This window comes from Streptopelia decaocto (genome assembly GCF_964273445.1).
Source record: "Streptopelia decaocto genome assembly, chromosome: Z".
Lineage (NCBI taxonomy): Eukaryota > Metazoa > Chordata > Aves > Columbiformes > Columbidae > Streptopelia > Streptopelia decaocto.
The window spans coordinates 15,690,187-15,706,174 of record NC_138657.1 but is presented as its reverse complement, the minus strand read 5'-3'; the positions used below and the strand labels follow the sequence as shown (position 1 = coordinate 15,706,174).

General features: G+C 43.8%; 1 protein-coding gene across 1 annotated transcript; it reads left to right on the top strand.

Annotated features, from left to right (window-relative positions):
* The first annotated feature begins 513 nt into the window (after positions 1 to 513).
* SMU1 (SMU1 DNA replication regulator and spliceosomal factor) lies at positions 514 to 10,673 on the top strand. Its single transcript, XM_082074170.1, has 12 exons — positions 514 to 652; positions 1,262 to 1,472; positions 1,580 to 1,732; positions 2,291 to 2,401; positions 3,136 to 3,264; positions 3,946 to 4,065; positions 4,463 to 4,579; positions 4,761 to 4,888; positions 6,268 to 6,394; positions 7,692 to 7,859; positions 8,235 to 8,387; positions 9,036 to 10,673. Exons 1-12 carry the CDS (start codon positions 627 to 629, stop codon positions 9,132 to 9,134), a joined length of 1,542 nt encoding a protein of 513 aa, XP_081930296.1. The 5' UTR covers positions 514 to 626; the 3' UTR covers positions 9,135 to 10,673.
* Positions 10,674 to 15,988: the final 5,315 nt, after the last annotated feature.

Below are 15,988 nucleotides of genomic sequence, written 5' to 3'. Positions count from 1 at the left end.
AAGGTGTGAGGGCAACCCCAACCCCTCCCAGCTCCCAGAACCGGGAGCCGCTCTCTGGAGCACACTGGTCCCGGCCTTTCTGAGGCTTTTTCCCCGTGTGTCCTGTCTCAGCCTTCCCGGCCAGGCCAACTCTGTACCCAGCGCACCAGTAAAGCGGCTGCCATGACAACTGTGCTAGGGCCTTAGGCCCAACATTCGTTCCAACGCACCCACCCGATAAGCAGCCACGAAGCCGGGGAGGGTGCGGGCTCGCCCAGCACTGCGCCGGGAACACCACCCCGGGAGCACCGGCGAGGACCCAGCGCGGGGCTGCCGCCACCGGGCGCCCTAGCACCGTCCCGGGCCCCCGCAGCCCCAGCTCCCCCCTCTCCGCGGAGCGGGCGCGACACCGCCAGGTGGGGGCCGACAACCGCCAGGGGGCGCCCACCCCTCCCGCCGCCGCGGCGCGCGGGTGCCGGCGCGCGCACCCCCCGCCCCCTCCGCCGCGTGACGTCAGGCTCGCGTCACGTCCGGCGCGGCGTGGCGCGATAGGAAGCGGCAGCGGCGGCAGTAGAGGCAGCAGAGTCTGCGGAGTCTGGAAGTGGTGGCAGCAGGCCTTGCGTGAGCGGTGGTGACGGCAGCTCAAGATGTCGATCGAAATCGAGTCCTCCGAGTACGTGTAGCGGCGGCGGGGAGGGGACGGGAGGGGAGAAGCGGGGAGGAGAGGGGAGAAGCGGGGAGGAGAGGGGGGAAGCGGGGAGGAGAGGGGGGAAGCGGGGAGGAGAGGGGGGAAGCGGGGAGGAGAGGGGGGAAGCGGGGAGGAAAGGGGGGAAGCGGGGAAGAGAGCGGGGAGGAAAGGGGGGAAGCGGGGAAGAGAGCGGGGAGGAAAGGGCAGAGGAGAGGAAGGGAGCGGAGTGGAGGGCAGGGGAGCGGGGGAGAGGAGGGCAAGGGAGCGGGGGAGAGGAGGGCAAGGGAGCGGGGGAGAGGAGGGCAAGGGAGCGGGGGAGAGGAGGGCAAGGGAGCGGGGGAGAGGAGGGCAAGGGAGCGGGGGAGAGGAGGGCAAGGGAGCGGAGCGGGGAGGGCTGGCGGTGCTGTCCCGGCGGCGGGATGGTGGCAGGAGGGGGCAGTGGAGCTGGGTCAGCGCGGGAGCCGTCGTGCGGCGGAGTGTCCGTGGGGGAGCGGCTGATCCTGAGGCGATCGGGGACTGAGGGCTGTGGCGGGGGGGCCGCGGAGAAGGGCAGCCCTGGAGCTGGTGCGGTGACCGAGCTCTGTTCCCCCGCAGCGTGATCCGGCTGATCATGCAGTACCTGAAGGAGAACAGCCTCCACCGGGCCCTCGCCACCCTGCAGGAGGAAACCACCGTGTCCCTCAACACCGTGGACAGTATCGAGAGCTTTGTGGCTGACATCAACAGCGGGCACTGGGACACAGTGCTGCAAGCCATACAGTCTCTGAAGCTGCCCGACAAGACCCTCATTGATCTCTATGAACAGGTGAGTGAGTGCAGGTTGTGAACAGATTTGTCTGGTCTAGGTGCAAGCGCCTCTCTAGAGTTTTCTGTTTACCTTTTGCTGATGCAGGTTTTTGTCTCTTTGTGCAGGTTGTGTTGGAGTTGATTGAGCTTCGGGAACTAGGGGCTGCCAGGTCTCTCCTGAGACAAACAGATCCCATGATCATGCTGAAACAAACTCAGCCAGAGCGGTACATCCACCTCGAAAACCTTCTGGCCAGGTCTTACTTTGATCCCCGTGAGGTATGTCACACTGTTCCTAGAGACCTCACAGTGCTGTCCTACATGGGCCCTAGCATCGGGTACAAGCTGCAAATGGTGTACAGCATCTTTTTCATACTGGGAGTGAGAACATGCAGCTTCCCAGTTTGATGATTTTACGCGTTTTATAAAATCCTTGGGAAACGATGTGTAACACTTGATCACGAGGTAGCAGAGCAGTGGTTTTGAAGTCTACTGCAGGGGGGAGTTTAGGGATTTATACCTATACCCTGCCATAGGATGACATCTCTGCCTTGCTTTTCCTGTCTCATATAAGCAGAAGAAAATGCACACTTTCTAAATAAAATTGTCATTGTACAATAACAGTAATAACAGGGCAATATTTCTGATTGATTGCGTCAGTCTGATATTTTTGGTGAAAGCATATCCCAAACGTTTCAAGGGTTGGTGTTGGAAGAGAAGGGCTGTTTTGAATGCTTAACAGAAAATTAACCTGGAGGGGGCTTCAGTTCAGAGCAAGGAATGTGTTTATGGAAAACAGTTCAGAAGAATCACTTGGTAAAAATAACTTCTCTCTAGGCATACCCAGATGGAAGTAGCAAAGAGAAGCGGAGAGCTGCTATTGCACAAGCTTTAGCTGGAGAAGTCAGCGTGGTACCTCCATCTCGTCTTATGGCCTTGTTGGGGCAGGTAATCCTTGAAAAATATTTTAGTAGCTATGTCAGTTTCTGTAGAACTTTGCCATAGAGGAGATTATTTTCAAAGTATGTCCTAACACACTCTTTCCATTGTTATACTTACAACTCTCTTTTGATTCTCAGACTGTTTTAATTGACACTCTATGCAGACAGTATTTCTTGTATTTTGCTGCTTGATGGCTTATGTCTTACTTTTTAACCTCATAAGTATGCCAAATAAATTTTCTTGACTGACAAGTGTGTCCTGCGGCTGAGAGCAGCTCTCTGCTGAAGGGGCTGTGTAAGGTTCCGTCTTTTGAATTTTTAATTGTAGTTTTTAACTACAATTTAATTTAATTGTAATTTTTAATTTTAATGCATGTAGTTCTAGGCAAAAAGACCACAGGTTGGATAATTTAAATTAACACAAAATTGGACTCACACTGTGTATGTACTGTGTATTGCATGCTGAAGGTAGAATGAGAAGGCTGAGTCTGAGTCATTCTCATTGGTGAAAATCATTTGTGAATAACTTTCTATTCTGTCTGTGGTCATGAGTTAGGGAGTATAATCTGGTAAGTCTAGTTTCAAGTAGTTGTTTGCACGGTATTTTTCTCAAACTGTGCAGGTGTACAGTTTGTAAGTGTACAAGAAACTGTTGCTGCATTGTGTTGATTAGAAGTATGTTTTGATGAGGAAGATGTGTGCTGGCTGGTACCTAACTGTGTGGCTTCAAATTCTCAACAGGCACTGAAATGGCAGCAGCATCAGGGTCTGCTTCCTCCTGGCATGACAATCGACTTGTTCAGAGGAAAAGCAGCTGTGAAAGATGTAGAAGAAGAAAAGTTCCCCACACAGCTGAGCAGGCATATTAAGGTGATGTTATGTTTGCTCTTGTCTGTCTTACTGCAGTTTATGGTTTATGTTGGAAAATAAGAGTAAACCTTCTGAATTCTTCTGTTCTCTTTTTTGTTTTGTACATATTTTCCCTCCTCTGTCTTTTTTTTTAAAAAAAAAAAAAAAAAAAAAACAAACCAAAAACAAAACCAAACTTCTCCGTGTGCTTTATCCCATCGGGCGACTTTTGATGAGAATCTGAAATGAGGTCCCTTAACATGCCTGGGTGCTTGTGGTATTTGTGGATGTGATGAATGTATTAACTGTTTCTTTGGTTTCGCAGTTCAGAATAATTCAGTTTTCGAAAGTGGTTTACTTAGTCCCCTTCTTTATTTGTGCAGGGAAATACTCATTTCTTAAAATTCAGTGTGTGCACAGTAGCTTATGTGAACCACATAAGTTTTGATCATGAACTACTACATACCAGGTCTACTAATATAGTCGGTATCTCCTTTCCAAGGATTTTATAATATAGATTTCAAAAGGTTCTAGTATGTAGGTGTTGACAGGATTTTTTTTTATCTTAACATTAAATTTGTTGGATGCATAACTCTAGAAAATACTGGGTTTTGCCACCAAAATGAGACTACAGCTTTGTTTTAATGATTTGCTTCTTTCACACTGCTTATTGGGCTTAATTTATTTTCTCCTATAAAACAGTTTGGGCAGAAGTCACATGTGGAATGTGCTAGGTTTTCGCCTGATGGACAGTATCTGGTTACTGGCTCTGTTGATGGTTTCATTGAAGTGTGGAACTTCACTACTGGAAAGATCAGAAAAGTAAGTTGCAGCTTACTTCACATGGGTAGTTCATTGACCAGAGCACCTGGTTTTATTCGTTGGGGCTATACTTTACTTGCTTTGATTTCCTGGGGACTGTGAATCTGAAAAGGATGTCTGCTTGGGTGATTCAGATATTGGTCTGGAATGTTTACATGGGTTTAATTGTCTGGTTTGGACTTCCATCTGCAATAACTTTTTTTTTTACCTTTCTGGATCATTGTTGTTGCATTTAAAATGGTGACAGTAGCACATTGCTATTATTAGAAGGCTGTGAGGTCTACTTGATGATAGGTGATAAAATATAACTGAAAGTGCTAGTACTTTGTCACTTTGCCTTAAAATATATTTCCTTGAATTCACTATTTTGACTGGTGGATCTTCTGCTTTCATTTAGGATCTGAAGTACCAGGCACAAGATAATTTTATGATGATGGATGATGCAGTGCTGTGTATGTGCTTTAGCAGAGATACAGAAATGCTGGCAACCGGAGCACAAGATGGAAAGATCAAGGTATAAATCTTTTTATGTTGGTAGAGTTGGAGACCAGAAAGATTCACTTGCAGTTGCAATAGTTTTGCAATTCCTTATAAAAACAAATGAAGCTTAGCATTGCTCAGAAACAAATACATATTGGTTCTGTGATCTCATAACAAAGTAACCACTTCTTTTTCACTTGTTGTTTCTTCTCCAGGTGTGGAAAATCCAGAGCGGGCAGTGTCTGAGAAGATTTGAACGAGCACACAGTAAAGGTGTTACGTGCCTCAGTTTCTCTAAAGACAGCAGCCAAATTCTTAGTGCTTCTTTTGATCAGACAATCAGGTAAATAAACTAAGAATGTGTGAGCTACAGTGCAGGAGAACAGAAAACAGAATTTTCTTATTGAGCAGTTAAACTTTTTAATATAGGTTGGTTTGACCTGGGATTTGGGAACCTGTGAATGGGAGTCTTTATAAAAACTTTGGAGTTGCTTTGGTGCACAATCCAGTTAGTGTAGTTTAGCAAGTTGATAGGGTGTCCGTTCATTTAGAGCAGTTGGATATGACGTCTGTCTCAAAAAAATCTAAGGAAGCACATCCCTCTTAATGTGGTTGGGCTAACCTGAACAAACTTGCCATTGCCTGACACCTTCCATGTTCTAAGACTTAGGTCCACACAGTTACTGCAGCTTACCTGGTTAAGCAATAATGTGATAAAGCAATGGATTGTTGTGGGACAGGTATGAAGGTCGTCAGGTTTGCATCTGTGGTTTAAGAAAATTCAAGCATCTGTGCAACCTATGCAAGGCAGACTAGACATAAATTATAAACCAGTTTAATTTAGAAGATACCTCTAGAGGTCTCTAGTACAACATACTTCTCAAACCACAACTAACCTTTCAGTTAAGACAGCTTGCTCAGGGCCCTGTCCAGCTGATTTCTCAAAATCTCCATGAGTGGAAACCCCACTGCTTCTCTTGGCATCTGACCTAGGTCTGTACAGCTCTCTCCGAGAAGATTCTGTTTGGACATAAGGAATGACGTTTTGTTTTTTTTCCTTGTAACTTAAGTCTTTTATGTCTTTTCCTTTATCTGTGCACTCTGAGAAGAATATGACTCCATTTATTCTTTAAAATCTTGTTAGGTAGTGATATTAACCAAATAGTTACATTTTTTCAGGTGTTTAGTAAGGACTTGGGTATCCTTTATTTTTATTTATTTATTTTTTTTCCTCCAAAATAAAAGGGTCATTGCAGGACAGATAAAAGCAAGAGTATACATTAATTGTAACTGTAAATACTAGCAAATAGTCACACAAATACTCAAACTTCAAGTTAGCATATGGTCAGCAACCTCATAAAACCCTTGTTCCTGCAGCTTTTAGCATCTGGAAAGTGTTGCTTAACATTTCTGTAGTGCAGTAATCCTGATCCTGCACCTATTTGATGTCTTGTTGTGGAGTGGAATTTGCTTACTGTTGGGTAGATTTGGTTTGCAACAAAGCTCTTTTGTTGCTATGCAGACACTTTGCTGCAGTTGAGAGTCACTTAGATCAGTTTTGACTAGTTCATGGGGCTTGTGATAAAGACTTCTGGCTTGCAGGTTTTTAGCACTTTTGTTGCTGCCTATCAAAGATATCTCATATTTAAAATATGTTGAAGCCAGAGGATGGTTGAGACTACTTCAGTTGCTCACTCTGTTTTGCCCTCTGTTGTGTGACAGGATTCATGGTTTAAAATCTGGAAAAACTTTAAAGGAATTCCGTGGTCATTCTTCCTTCGTCAATGAAGCTACTTTTACCCAGGATGGCCACTATATTATCAGTGCATCCTCCGATGGCACAGTGAAGGTAAGATAGCATTTACCCTTTTTAAGTAACACATTCAAACTCTTTGCATGTTGTAGCTGATTGGTTCTAACTGCTGCAGTCATTGGAGAAGGATTTGGGGTTACCTGCAAAAAAATGTCTTTCTGCTTGTGGCCTTTGCTGTAGATTACTGTAAATGGGAACTGATGAAGTTTCATACTCTGCTTACAGACTGCTGCGGAGCCTTTTTCTGCTGTGTTTGTGAAAGGAGGACATAGGTGCACTACTTACCTGCCTGGTCCTGCCTTATTCTAGAAATCAAATTGTCTGTGACACCTCTTGTCCTAGAATGTGGGGATTTCCATGTCTGAAATAATGTCGTTTTCCTGCTTACTGTGTTGGACATCTGTTTGTTTCTTGGTGCTTAGGAGTCCCTTGCTGTGCAAGCTAGGTAATCTAGCATTAATGAAACTGATTGTGGGAGCGTTAAGTTTGGCTTCTAGTCTCAGGAAAGAGTGCACTACTTAGTGTGTAGTAGTTAAGAGTAGTAAAGCATTGCTGTGTACGGGACATTACTGGTTAATAATAAATAAATAAATTGATACAGAAACAGCTACATTAAGTAGGGCATTGATGCAGGGCACAAGGGCTGGGTAAACAGATCCGATTTATAGATGTGGCCTAGGAGAGGGTGATAGATTTTGCACATATTAAATTGGGCATTACTTCAAATTTGCATTCTTTGTTAGACTGACCCTGATTGTGTGAACAGCATAAGAAGGTGCTGTCTTTCATTTCGATTGTACTAGTGTATTCCACAGATAGTGAGTTATCTTTTATTTTAAATATCCAACAAGCAGTTTTGTTTCCTGTTTCTAAACAGCTGGAACAGCCTGGTGTTGAGCCTGTAGCAACTGCAAACTGGGATGTTTCTCCCACTGACATCAGTGAGGCTTTGCTTTTTCAGTGATTTTATGTCTGTGTTATGTAAGGCAAATTGCATGTGCAGAGGCTGCACAAATATTCACAGATACTAGCTAAAACCAGAAAGCAAGTCTGGACTCACCCCTCAGGGAATATGCTTAATGAAAGGGAGCCAGGCTGAATTTGGATAATGGAAGTTCGCTTTCAGTTCAGTTATAGTGAAACTGTTCCTGGTGTTCACACTTCAAAATAAATGCAGCAATTTATTTTTAAAAAATCTGCTTTCAACTACTGTTGTTGGGATTCATATTTCCCTTCAGCAGCCTTAAAAGATGTGAGTCCTGTATCCTGAATCAGCTTGGTTTTGTTTAGTTTTTTTAAAGCTAACTGGTTTTACATTTATGTTTCATACTAGGTTTGGAACGTAAAGACGACAGAGTGCTCAAACACCTTCAAATCTCTTGGCAGCACTGCTGGGACTGACATTACTGTGAACAGTGTCATTCTGCTGCCTAAAAACCCAGAACACTTTGTTGTTTGCAACAGATCAAATACGGTCGTCATCATGAATATGCAAGGACAAGTAAGTGATCTTACTGATGTTCTTTCAAGTCTCTTTCTCTCTCTCAGTCACTTTAACAAGTTTCTTTGGCACTCTTAATTACCTAGCCTTGGTTTAAACTTGATTTCTCCAGTTTGCTTTCATGGCAGACTATGTACTCAGTTTATAGAACAGCTTGGCTTGCAGAAAGCAATTGCAGCTGTGGAGAGATCCTGTGTTCTAATCACACCAGTACTGCCTGTATCACAGTATGTTTGGGATTGGAAGGGACCTCAAAAGATCATCTAGTCCAATCCCCCAATATCTGTGGGATATCTAGATATCTGTGCCCTGAACATAGTAATGATGTGCTGTAGTTTAATCCTTCAAAATATTTTTGTGGGGTTATCTTTACAGATTGTAAGAAGTTTCAGCTCTGGTAAGAGAGAAGGTGGTGACTTCGTCTGCTGTGCGCTTTCACCACGTGGTGAATGGATCTACTGTGTTGGTGAAGATTTTGTGCTGTATTGCTTTAGCACAGTGACCGGCAAGCTGGAGCGAACTCTGACTGTAAGTTCTTAACTTTGAGCTTCTACAGAGATATAAGCACAAGCAAAACGTTTGTTACGTATGAAGTCCATAAGGAGAAGTCTGTAAGGACAAATCTTGTACCAAGAAATGTTTCAATTCTAGCAGCCATGATTGGTAGCAAATGCATTCCAGAACATTTCACTGTAGAATATCTTTAGGCTTTTTTAGAGCCATTTCCGTTTTAAAAGTTATGAAAATATTTACCCACCAAGCCAAGAATGAATTGGTTCAAACTTATTTGAACTAGAGCATGTCTTGATCTGGGCTCTGGCTGATGAAGAATCTGACCAAGCTGTCAGATTTAAAGCTACCAGGCTTGGATTAAACTAAAGAGGAATACCAGCTTGAATGTCTAAATTTAATGGAGAACACTTAGATGTCATGGATTTCAGTGGATGAAAACCTCCACTAACCCTTCCCTCACCCAACAAAAACTAATTGCTGTGTCACAAAAATTGTTTGTATTGGAACTTAATACTGAGGGAGCATGTTCTTCTGCTTTTGCTGTATGTACAAAGCATGTTAAACCTCAGTTCAGCTTTCCTCTCATTTTTGTTTGAAGAGAGTATTTGGCTTGAATCTGCTAGAGGAAGGATTTCCTGATGCATCTTTCTGCTTATCCTCTAGGTTCACGAAAAAGATGTCATTGGCATTGCGCATCATCCCCACCAGAACCTGATTGCCACTTACAGTGAAGATGGCCTGCTCAAGCTCTGGAAACCATAGCTTGATTTTACAATGAACTATGAAGTGTACCTGTTAGTTGCAGGTTATTGATGTTTGTGCTTTAACAAGGTCTAAATGCACAGAGTGTGATATTTGCTTGATTTTCAGTTCACGTTTCCAGAGAATGACATTTTTACTCCTTGGTCTAAAGTTAGGTAGATCGATGCTTAAATATAGCATCAGTTAATTTCAAATACTTTTATTTTTATCAGAGTAGCTGAAACAACTTCAGTGAGAGGTTTTTTTTCTTCCTCCTGAAGTCTGTACTCTTCCTACAGTGTTTGTAAAAGTTGAACAAGCTAGGAACTATACGCATTTACAAGTGGTTGCTGACTTCCTAGAATACAGTAAAATGTATTTTTGAGTGAATTACGTGACGTGGGAAAACTGTCACTTCTCCACTTCTGAAACAAAAGCATAGTTTAGTTTTCCTTGAATTCAGATGAGGCTACTCTATTCTCAGCTTGACAGCAGAGGCTTTTCTAGTCCTGTGAGTTTTGCTGTGTTAAATTTTCACTATAATTTTTCCAGTTATACCTAGTAAGTAGTTTCATGCAGCTTTGTCAGAATGAAACTATTCTTCCCCATCTCCCAGCACTTCCTGCTATAAACCTGCCTACTGTAGCAGTGAGATAAGCTGATTTCAGGCTTTTTGTTTTGCCTTTTTTGTCTTGTTTTAGTTTATTTCCAGGCTAAAAGGAATAATTACCTGGGCCCTCTTTCTGTAAGTGCATAGTGTCTTCAGCAAAAGCTGGTTTACATAAGCCAAGTTCATAGTGCTGCAATGCTGCACATGCTGAAGTTGTTTTTTGTTTTTTGTTTTTTTTTTTTTCAGTTTACTCAGTTTAGCTTCTTAGTTTCTGATTGGGGATAACATACTTAAGCTTTAAATAATTATTTGTAAGATTTTTTTTTTTTAAGTTTTTTAAAGTTTCTTATACTTGTGGACCTAGCTAAGTTTATACTTAGGTCCCACTCCATGATAAAAAGGTTTCAGGCTCTTCAGTTTGGAGCAGATGATTAATGTGTTTGAGATCCTGACTAATGTACACTATTGTGAATGTACACCAGAATCTCCTAAAGTCTGACCATAATTTTTCTAGGATGCAGCAGAAAAAGAGGTTTTGTCTGTAATGTTGGGACAAACTTGTCTTTGGATCTGCTGCACTGTGTCCTGCATTCATCTCTTGTAGAATGCTTTTCCGCCACACCAGTCTTTTAAACAATAATAACTTCTCTTTGACTTACTAGTTATTAGTTCTAATTTAAATAACCTTAGAGTTTTTCTCAGCTGAAGGGCTTCATCCTAGTGCAAGGGTTGGTTCCCAGCTGGTGACTGACCTTCAGCACTGACCGGTGCACTTGGTTGGTCTGTGTTCATGTTGGTCTAAGGAAATGCAGAAAAAATTCAGCATAACTTTTCACATAGCATTGCTTGTTCACTACAATTGTAGTGTTTAGTTTTATGTTTAGCTGTAATGTTTTAATTCCTAAATTTTTTACTTCCATAGGTATGGAAATAAAGGTTTTTTTAGTTAGCAAAGTGTGATTATTTTTCCTGTCGAGAAAGACACCGGTGTGTCAGAAGCATCTGACAATAATATATCCGACAGGCTCCATTGGCAGTTACTACTTCTGATACAGTAGAACATCTTGACAAAATATTTTCAGTATGATCTAACTTGTGGTTCATTTTGCCTTCATATTACAAAGAACTGCTAATCCTCAATGTAAACTATATTTTACATTGTTTGTTGAAAGTAGTTGTAGCAAATAAAACTGTCAGAATCCTGAATGTTTGAAGATTGAAATAAATTCTTAAGCTTAAATGGGAGAAAATCTGGCATTTCTTCTTCTTTTTTATTTAAGAGTTTCAGAGTTTATTGCTTCGAGTACTCAAGACAAAAAAGCATAATGTACCAATACATGTAACAGTATATGGTAAAACATATACATGTAGTGGTGTGTGATAAAACGTAGCTGGCAGTTGGCATGAAAGTACAATGGCAATCTTGATTTTTTTTTTTTTTTTTTTATGTAAATGTTAGGGTTTAATTGTAATCTAAGAAGACATTTTCTGTCTGGAGAGTCAGACAGGTGTTTTGCCACTTACTTGTATGTGAGACTCGAACAAGTCAACATATAGTGCAGAGGTGTCAAACTCATTTTCACCGGGGGCCATGTCAGCCTCGCGGTTGCTTTCAAAGGGCCAAATGTTATTTTAGGACTGTATAAACATAACTATGCCTATGTTTATATAGTCCTAAAATTACATTTGGCCCTTTGAAGGCAACCGCGAGGCTGATGTGGCCCAGTGTGAAAATGAGTTTGACACCCCTGATTTAGTGCTTGAACTAATATTAAAGAAAGCTTTGTTCACCTGTGGGCCTTGCTTTATTCTTCAATTCTTTTGCATGGAGCTGGCGAGTTCTGTCATACATAGAGGAGCACAAAATGTTTTGCGGGGAGATCACCATGTAATAAAAGTCTCATCCTGTTCATCCTCCCGTTCTTGAACTGGAGATCAATGAATTTCAACCTTACTCAGGTGGAATCAGCTGTCAGTCTGTCTGTGCTTGCAGAATGTATCTGGAAGAGCTACTGCCATATCAGCAAAAATAAAGCACACTTAGGTTCCTGCACAGCTACGTAGGTGGTGGATGTAACTTTTTTTTTTTATCAGTAATGTTTTGTCCAGGTAACACAAGCCTATAGATAGGGGTGCAGCTGCCAGCTTGCCATCTGTAAAGAAAAATTAAACCCTTCTTTGAGCCCTAGTAAGATTTAGTGAGAGCAGCTGAAAAGTTAAGATCTCAGAAGGAAAAGATACTTTGTGGATATCCTATAAAGCTGCCAAATTCTCCCGAGGTCATAGAGATGACAATCTCCATGGGTGCCTGCCAGCTGTGTGAATCCTTGATCCTGCACATTGCTGAGGATTTTGAACCACCAGCTCAGGCGAGAGGGCCTGCCTCTGGTTTGAGGCAGCTTTAACACCAGTGTTCAGTCTCAGGAAGAGAAAGTATGTTGCAGAGATCCGTAGGAAAGATGTTAGAAGTCTGTTATAAATGCTGTTCAGTTACAGCTTCTTTGCACTTTTTCCCTAGCATCTACATGGTTTCGGGAGTCCTTTTTAAGCATGGTTACTCTAATTCCTCTTGATGGTGTGTTCTCTGGATAGCTGTAAATAAACCCTCCAACCTTCTGGATCATGGTGTGAGAGTCAGGCTGAGCAAACTTGGATCTGAATGTTGGGGGAAACACAGGCTCTAGGTGAATCCTAAGGGTGGTTAAATGCCTTATTTCAGGGGTAGAGTAGGCATCATGTGGGAATTCTTTGGCTCCCCATGGAGCAAGACAGACGGAGATGGACGCTGCTGAAGTGAAGAAAGCATAACAATTTTTCCTTTAACAGTTATTGCTTGCATTATTAAAGGGAGCAATGAATCCCTCTTCAGTTTGTGTCCCTCAGCCTACAAAATGCTCCCTGTGTAGGAACAAGTTCTGATACTGTCTCTGCTCTTTTGGGCAGGAAATTGCATTAACTTGTGTGGGAGCAGGCAACTAGTTAGGCTTTGTAAGCCAAATCAAGAAGTAATTGTTCTTCTAAGTTTTATTCACAGAATGATAGGATGTCTGAGGTTGGAAGGGGTGGAGACTCCACCGCCTCCTTAGGCAACCTGTTCAGTCACCCTCACAGTGAAACAGTGTTTCCTGATGTTCAGAGGGAACCTCCTGTGGTTCAGTCTGTGCCCATGGCCTCTGGTCCTGTCCCTGGGCACCACTGGGAAGAGCCTGGCTCCATCTTCTTTGCACGGTCCCTTCAGGGATTTATGTACATTGATAAGATCCCCCTGAGCCTTCTCCAGGCTGAACAGTCCCAGCTCTCTCAGCCTTTCCTCGTGTGAAAGATGCTCCAGTGCCTTCAGCATCTTCATGGCCATTTGCTGGACTCTCTCCAGTATGTCCATGTCTATCTTATACTGGGGAGCTGTGGCCTCACCAGTGCTGAATAGAGGGGAAGGATCACCTCTGTCAGCCTGCTGGCAACTGGGATACCAATAACCTTCTTTCCAAAAAGGGCACACCACTGGTACATGCTCAACTTGGTGTCCAAGTGGACTCCCAGGTTCCTTCTCTACCCAGATGCTCTCCAGCTGGGTTGCCTCAGCGTACACTGGTCCCTGGGGTTGTTCCTCACCAGGTACAGGATTTTGCACTTCCCCTTGTTGAACTTCATGAGGTTCTTGTCATCCCATTTCTCCAGCCTGTCCAGGTCCCTCTGGGTGGCGGCACAACTGTCTTGTACCAGCTACATCTCCCAGTTTTGTGTCATCTACAGACTTGCTGAGGGTAGACTGTACCATCATCCAGATCATTACTGGAGATGTTGAACAGGACCGGACCCAGTATTGGCCCCCAGGGTACCCTGCCAGTTACTGACCTCCAACTAGATGTTGTGCTATCTGTCCCGTCTCAATAGATGGGATGAAGGATGAGTTAACTCTGAATGCAACATGGGCCCTGACTCAACAGATGAGACCAGGTGCGAGTTAACTCTGGGTTAATTCTGCGTGGTTATGCGAAGTGAATGACAGACAATCACCTTTGGGGTCCAATTTAATTATGAGTTTTACTAAAAGTACATGTTGGAATACTAGTTACAGCGAATAGTGACTTGGCAAATGTATTTTATGATATCACAGAACTTATCAATACATTAACAGCAGGAGTCCTTCCACAAGCAATGTATTGGCAAACATTAGTAGCTACAATATGAAATTTAACAAGGATCCCACAGCAGAACTTAAGATGATGTTACTCTTATATGTTCAAAAGGAAAAGAGAGAAAGAGAGTGGTAGAGAGGGAGGAAAAACTAAGAGAGAGGGAAAGAGAGTAATATATTGCCACTCACGGAAGGGGAGACAAAGAAATAGGGATATAGAAAAAAAGGAGAGAAGGAAAGAGCAGAGAGAAAGGAAGAGGAAAAGTTGATGGATCCAGCCACTCTTCCGGCTCCGCAGCATGGATGACGAGACTTGTATGATGATGTATGGCCTCTGGTGTCCCACGATGAGGATGCTGGGGTTTGTAGTTCAGGAGCGCAGCGTCCTCCGGTGTCTGGTCCAGTTCCCACGGTGAGGCTGATGGGCAGAAGGTCCTCAGGGTGGTGGGTTCAGGTGAGCTTTTTTATAGCTGAGTAAAGTCTGGTGGGGAAGGGGTGACTGCGAAAGATTGACAAGTTTCGACAAGTCCTGGGCCATGTTGAAGGGTCTCAGCCTTTCCCCTTTGTGTGCCAAGCTGGGCATATCAGAAGATGGAGCTGTGTGCCATCTGGCACATCCCTCACCTCCAGTATCGGCCAGCCAGCCTGGGCTGTGGCTCGTTAGCTTGTCATCGATAAGTAAATCACAGTTCACCCTATACTGAATGTGTCACCTCCTGCTACAATGTTTGAGGCATGATTCCTTTCAGCCTTTGACAATCCTGGGGCTGGAGAAACTAGTTTTGCCACAGTGTTTTGGCCAGGATCCTTATCAATACACAACACCATCCTCTGGGCCTGGCCATTCAGAATGTTTTCAACCCACCTCACTGCTCATTCATCTCCTGTATCAACAACTTCTCTATGAGGAGACACTGTCAAAGGCCTTACTGAAGTCCAGGTGGACAATATCCACTGCCCTCCCCTCATCTGCCAGGCCAGCTATTTCATCACAGAACTTTATCAAGTTGGTCAAGCATTACTTGCCCTTGGTGAAGCCATGCTGACTACTACTGATTATTTTCTTGTTGTTGATGTATCTGGAAATGGTTTCCAGGATTAGTTGCTCCATCATCTTCCTGGAGACCAAGGTGATGTTCACAGGCCTTTAGTATCTTCCTTCTTGAAAAGACAAGTGACATTAGTTTTTCACCAGTCTTTGGGCACTTTCCCCAGTTGCCCTGATTGATCAAAGATTATAGAGAGTGGCCTTGCAATGACATCTGCCAGCTCCCACAGCACTTGTGAGTACATCCCATCAGGGCCCGTGGACTTTTTGCTTAAGTCTTCCCCGAACTGATCCTCTTCCACCAAAGGTACTTCTTCCTTGCTCCAGACCTTCCCCTTGGTCTCTGGGACCTGGGATTCCTGAAGGCCAGTGTTGCTGGTAAGACTGAGGCAAAGAGGGCATTCAGTACCCCAGCTTCTTCTGTGTAACCAGGTGCCCCAATCTCATTTGGCAACGGGCCCACATTTTCCCTCGCCAGTCCCACCTCTGTACTCATAGAAGCCCTTGCCTTTAACATCCCTGAACATCCCTGGATGCTCAGACAACATCTTTGTGTTCCTCCCAACTTAGCCATCCTTGATTACACCCTCTAGACAGTCCCTTTTTGTGTTTGAATTTGTCCAGGATCTACTTGTTCATCCACACAGACCCCCTGGCATTTTTGCCTGATTCTCTGTTCACTGGGATGGACTGCTCTTGAGCCTGGAAGAGGTGAACCTTGAATATTAACCAGCTTTCTTGGGCCCGTCTTACCTCCAGGGCCTTATCCCTTAGAATGCTTCCCAGCAGACCTTTGAAGAAACCAAAGTCTGCTCTCGTGAATTCCAGGGTTGAGGGCTTGCTTTTTACCCTCCTCATTCTTCTCAGGATCCTGAACTCCACCATTGCTACAGCCAAAGCTGCCTTTGACCTTCAGAGGCTCAATAAGCCCCTTGTTGGTTAGCACAAGATCCAGCAAAGCACCTCTCCTCCTTGGCTCCTCTATCCTTTGGGTCAGGAAGTTCTCACTGATGCACTCCCGGAACCTCCTGGACTGATTATGTCCTGCTGTGTTGTCCTTCCAGCAGGTATCAAGGTGG

Excerpts from the sequence above, each read along its gene's own strand:
- SMU1 (XM_082074170.1), top strand. The coding sequence starts at position 627 with ATGTCGATCGAAATCGAGTCCTCCGA. Across the intron at positions 653-1,261 it reads ATCGAAATCGAGTCCTCCGA|CGTGATCCGGCTGATCATGC; the intron begins GTACGTGTAGCG and ends GTTCCCCCGCAG. Across the intron at positions 3,265-3,945 it reads AGCTGAGCAGGCATATTAAG|TTTGGGCAGAAGTCACATGT; the intron begins GTGATGTTATGT and ends CCTATAAAACAG.